The 6,242-nt window shown below is 41.9% G+C and overlaps 1 protein-coding gene across 1 annotated transcript in view; it reads left to right on the forward strand.

Moving 5' to 3' along the window:
* The window catches only part of EBF2 (EBF transcription factor 2), a 146,298-nt gene that overhangs the window by 20,510 nt on the left and 119,546 nt on the right, over positions 1 to 6,242 (forward strand). The window contains exons 4-5 of the mRNA XM_068274723.1: positions 2,784 to 2,839; positions 4,323 to 4,396. Of these exons, the coding sequence (XP_068130824.1) occupies positions 2,784 to 2,839; positions 4,323 to 4,396 (130 nt within the window). The remainder of the gene's footprint in view (positions 1 to 2,783; positions 2,840 to 4,322; positions 4,397 to 6,242) is intronic.

Below are 6,242 nucleotides of genomic sequence, written 5' to 3' on the forward strand. Positions count from 1 at the left end.
CTCAGACTGAATATGATGGAATCCATCTGCCTGTCAGGTTTGGGATTGTACATACATGTGTAACCCGGGATTTATAGACCTGTGGACTGAGCACAACCTAAAATCTACCCCTTCAAGCAAGCATATAATTTTACCTAGAACATCTGCCACCTTGTACACACAGTGGCAGCTACAGGGGGGGGGGGGGGCACAAAAGGAGCAAGAGGGCACATTTTGGGTGGTCAAAATTGATGTTTGTGTGGCAAGCTTTAGATATTTTATTCCTAACTCAGGTGATAAAATTAAGGCTAACTAGTTCAGCAATCATAGGAACCAAATGTAAACATCACATACGGAATTCTGGCTTTTGAGGAGAGCAGATTGTCCAAATGATGGTGCTATTATTGAAAAAAAGTTACCTACAGATGTACTTGGCTAGTTGATTGGCATGCTTTAAACCGTATATACTAGCAAGTGGCTCCTGTGTGGACAGCTCACAGACAAATCATTCCAGCCTCCACCCTGTGTCTCACGACTCTACAAGCAAGAGGAGGGGGAAGAGGCAGGAGGGAGAGAAACACTGCGTGTGTAATACCTTATTTTAGTAGCTAAGCATTGCTGGAGACTAGAGCTTGTATTTTACTGTTTGCTACTGAGAAGGGGGGCCATTCTGGGGGGGGAACAGTGATTCCCAGGGGAGGCCAGTCCCCCAGCGTGCCGAAGTGTAGCACCTCCCATGTATACACAGCTTTCCATTACCCATTGTTTTTATCCCTTAACCCCTTAGATTGTAAGCTAGAAAGGGCATGGCTCTCTCACCTTGTGTGTTTTATCACTGCAGTAACTCTATATACAGTAATATGAGTTCTCTATTGTACAACACCACGGAAGATGCTTGTGTTATATAAAACCAAAATAATGTGCGCTGTCTTTCTTTTACTGCTTACAATGATTCATATTGAAAGCTCTGGGGGGGCACATAAAATGACAAGGGGGGCCGCATTCTGCCCGCCGGGCCTTGTGTTTCACACCTGTGGTCTAACACCTCCTAACCATCTTGTCTCACAAGGTTCTAGAGTTGAATATGAACAATTTGTATTGTGTTTTAGTGCCGTGATGTTGGATTATTCATCCCTCGTTACTTTAATGATCTAGGCTTGAAAATGAGTCAATACAATAAACTAACAAGATAATAAATATTGATATCGAATCAATCATTGTTATCATTCTACTTATGATTAAATATCAGTGGAGCATAGAATGCACTGTAAATATCTTCTATGATTATTATGTTTACATAATGATCAGTATATTTATGTGTTGCTTATTATTATAAAAGAGTATTTAAATTTACCATATTTTCCATGAAAACGTGCTAGAATGCCCTGTTTCACCACTAGGGTTAAAGACTATTACCTACTGTTTAACTTAAAGGGAACTTTAAGTGCCATGTGACATGATGAGATAGACATGTGTATGTATAGTGTAAAAATAAATAAATAAATAAATAAATATGGTATGCTGTGTTCCTTTTCTTTTTTTTTTTCTGCCTGAAAGAGTTAACATTCAGTTATGCAACAGACTATAGCATTCCTCACTGAAGGAATTATGCCATAAAAAAGGGGTAGATAAAAAATGTTAATAGTTCATATATTTTAGCCCTCTGAGGCATGGGATAGACTGTGTCATTGAGCTAAGACAAAACAATAAATAAACTTTTTTTTTAAGTTTTTAAACATAACAGAAAACTTGGGGATATCTAAAAGTCATTTTTTTTTAGTAGGAGCATACAATTGTGAGTTCACTTTAAGGCACTTTTGATCATTTTAATTGGATCTGATGAAATCTGATTCTGAGGACCCAATCAATTACAAATTAAATCAGATCAATGGCAAAGGAAACATTTTTTTTACCATTGGCAGTGGGTCCATGGTGTTGCACAGCACAGAGAAGCAAAGAAGCATGCGCTTCTCGAGTGACACGCGTGACACATGCCAGCATAAAGAGATGAACTCAAAACAGAGAGAGAGGAACAAAGAAAGTGTACAGTTGGCTACCCACTAGTCACAAGTTCCATTGTGTTCTTGGTAAGCAGAATGTGTTTGCAAGTCAAGTCATCATGTATTACATATACTGGAGTGTTTGGAGAAATTATTTACTTAGACAACTGGAGGTTATGGTTGTTTTCAGTTAGGAATGGTGAGAAATGCCGATTTCCAATTCCAACTAAATTTCCAATTTCCGAAAAAATGACTTTTGCATTCGATTTCCTCATATTTCCAAAAAATTTAATTTTTTTTGTCAATAAAGTCAGTTAATTGTAAAAATTATTTTAAACCAATAGAGTAATCTGCAATTTTTTTGCGGATGTACGCTATTATGCGGAGACCGCATTACCGATTGGCAACTGCGGTAAACTGCATTCTCTGATTGGCCTAATACTTTCGAAAACTTCGAATTGGCATAAAATGGCAGCGGCAGCCGCAGCGGTAATCTAATTGGATACTTTGCGCAAGCCCAGGCTTCAATCTCTGCACTGGTATTGGGTAGCAGTGGGGTACAGTTGCAAACGACATGACCCCTGACTATGGGGCCCTGTAGGTGTTTAGGGGCCCCATAAAATGCACAGTTTATCTCTAAGGAAGCAATGTCCCTGTGAGTGTACATGTTTGGATGACATGGCATTTACATTGTTTTATATATATACATATTGGTGGTTCAGCTAACCATTGCCTTCTTGATACAGGTGACAAGAACATCTGGATGTATGTTTCACTTATTGATCTGTGTTTTGCCACCTCCAGGTGTCCGGACTGAGCAAGATCTCTTCATCAGGCTTATTGACTCCGTCACAAAGCAGGTACGTTCCAACTATGAGAAATCATGTGAAATAACTCATAAAAATTAAGCTGTCATAAATTTGTAGGATTTTGTAGGAATGTGAAGATCCTTTTTTGAATTACTGACAGGGATCCCTAATAACATATAGAAGAACATAAAGTGTTGTTAAGGATAACAATTTGTATATTAATTATCCTGGCTTTAGCTTTAGAAACACTTCCTATATATTACTGAATATTAGTATATCAAATCCCCTGTGAGGTTTAGCCTTGATGCAATGATGTCACGCACCTTTCTTCCCCAAAGTACACTGGGAGATCAACTGACGTTACTGCTCACTACACACATGGGAAAATCCCTGTGATGTTTCTTGTCTGCAGTAAAAATAAATGCCGGCATCACTGAAAACTTAACGAATGTAAATCAGAAGGGGAAAAATCTCAGTGATTTATCTGCCCTACAGTAAAGATGCCGGCATCACTGAAAACTTTACGAATGTAGATCAGATGGGAAAAATCCCAGTGATGTATCTGGCCTACAGTAAAGATGTCAGCATCACTGAAAACGTTACGAATGGAAATCAGAAGGGGAAAAATCTCAGTGGTGTATCTGGCCTATAGTAAAAATGTCGGCATCACTGAAAACTTAACGAATGTAAATCAGAAGGGAAAAAATACTAGTGATGTATCTGGCCTATAGTAAAGATGCTGGCATCACTGAAAACGTTATGAATGTAAATCAGAAGGGAAAAAAATCTCAGTGATGTATCTGGCTTACAGTAAAGATGCTGGCATCACTGAAAACTTTACGAATGTAGATCAGATGGGAAAAATCCCAGTGATGTATCTGGCCTGCAGTAAAGATGTCGGCATCACTGAAAACTTTACGATTGTAAATCAGGGTGAGATAGTGGTCCCTAGGGCAGAAATTGACTAAATAATATATAACTGGATATTGTAAAAAATTAAGTAATATTATTCATTAAGTTATAGTCAGTAAAAGTTTGCTCCACCACCAAATACTCTGCAGGGGCCCCGGGACCACTAAACACCTAAGGTGATTCTTGGGGGGGGGGGGGGGCATCAGCTGGGTCAGGGACCCTGGGCAGTTTCCCAGTTTGCCCCTATGGAAGTGCTGGCCCTGACTGTATTGGGGCATCTCCCACTCAGATTTTCCTTCCCTTTCTACAGAGTAGAGCATGCTGTTCAGTCAGGAGGTGAACAACATGATTGTACAGTGAACGTTTATAAAGTGTCGCTCAAAATGTTCTGTGACAATGTAGCTTTAGTAAATCAGGCCCAGTGTCATTCTTCTAGCAGTGGATTTCAAATATAGTGAAAAGGCTTATTTTTCCCTGTTACGGTAGCAACAATATATATATATATACTGTACAATTGCTTTTACTCAGAATACCTGAAGAGTTAATCTTTCCACTTTAATAAGGAGTACTTGTACAAATGCAGATTGTAGTTTCATCTGAATGTCTATCTTTCTTCTTACAGCCAATCGCATATGAAGGGCAGAATAAGAACCCAGAAATGTGCAGGGTCCTCCTGACACACGAGGTCATGTGCAGGTAAGTTCGTTCCCCCAGTATTTCCTGATTCTTATTATTACTGAAAAGGTTTCATCCAGTAAATGTGCAAAGGAGCACAGTGACCAATCAGATTACTGCTTATATAAGGGTGTCCATACACGACTTGATTTTTGGCATTGATATCCGTCTGGTTCGATCATAATAATCATAATATTATCATAATAGCGATAGATAATTTTGATTGTTTTCTAAACCAAAATTGGTCAAAAGAGTTAGATCTCGGTACGCAGCAGTAACAGTCTTAATTTTCCCGATGATCTCCTGGCTGGTCTGCCCCAAGTGTACCTCTAGGCCCGTGGCGAGTGTTGAAGCCACAGACATTGGCGGCCTTACTTATCACGAAGGCAACCACTCAGAGCATAACTGCAAACTAGGAGGCTCATAGCAATGCATACTTGAAAAATAGTACTTATTTTGCTCATAAATGGAAATAGCAACAACAATTACATGTGTGGAGACTCAGAGCCAGGACAAGGTCCTCCAGCCCCCAATGCTGAGACACCAAAGTGCGCCCCTCCATCCCTGCCACACCAGCCGGCCATCACACACTGATTGCTATTAGACTAAGAAGTGCCCCAGGGCCCCCAACACCATAATCTCTAGTTATCTGGCTTGTAGTCACTGCCATATATCCCCTTTTCCTATTTCTCTCTGCTTCAAACACAATAGGGGACTCATAACTGAGTGATTTGTGCGCCCCCTCCTACAATGCGCCCTGAGGCTGGAGCCTCTCTCGCCTCTGCCTCGGCCCAGCCCTGCAGAGACTGCAGGGAACCTGTGTTAGACAGCATGTCAGTCACCCTATACTGTCAGCAATGCCATCACCTCCCCTGTATATTCTGTTGATCAGTGATATCAGTTCCTTCATTGAAAAAAAAACACACTTCATTCATTTAGAGTGTTCAGAAATACGGCACCACGGAACGTACTAGAAGGAAGAAGACCCCCTCTAGCAGTCCCCCTCTGGGACTCAGAGCTGGGAGGGAGGGGGGGCTAACTTTCTCATCCTCTGATACAGGGGACTATACTTCAGATCAGGTTTTTTTGTGGCTTCACTTGTTATGGGTGTGGCGATATTGATGGCCACACTTGTTGTATGACTCTTTTGAGATGGGCCCTCAGGCCATGATGGGCACCAAGGGGAGGCAAGGAAAGGCGTGTGAACATTGGGGATCCCATCAAAATTTAGCCCCATGAATTGTATTTACGCCAGTGCTCTGCATCTGTAAGTCATTTCTCCAATTCCAACACTGCATCCTCCCACTGCGCACCACTCTCTGGGCAACTTCTTTTCTCACTCCCTGTCCTCAGGGCCCCCTTCCTGTTCTCCCCCTATATTCACAGTTTTGCACAGCGAACCAGCTAGGCTTATAATAGAGACTCACCACCTCTAGGCTCCAGGCAGCCACTAGAGGTCCATTTGCCTTCTGCAGCACCGCCAGTTCTCTACTTCCTGATCTCAAAATCAGGAAGTAGAGCACAGCTGAAACCTCTAGTGGCTTGAGTCTGGTGGTGGTGAGTCTCTATTGTAAACCCTTCCCACAGCGTTACATTTTGTATTGGGGCGGAGCACACCAGGAGGATGTTCAGACCACCACCCAGAATACTATGGGTGACCCCTCAACCACCACCAGGGGGGTGGACCACAAGACAACCAGGGAAAGCTGATTGGGGATGGTGGGCTTCTTGACCACCAGGGAATATTGTGGGGGATGAGGGATTACCAGACCAGCAGGGAATGCTTTGGGGATGAGAGGACCACTAAAATACCAGGAAATACTGTGGGAGGTGTGGGACCAGTAGACTACCAGGGAATACTGTGTGG

The sequence above is a fragment of the Hyperolius riggenbachi genome, chromosome 3, assembly GCF_040937935.1.
Source record: "Hyperolius riggenbachi isolate aHypRig1 chromosome 3, aHypRig1.pri, whole genome shotgun sequence".
NCBI classification, from domain to species: Eukaryota; Metazoa; Chordata; class Amphibia; order Anura; family Hyperoliidae; genus Hyperolius; species Hyperolius riggenbachi.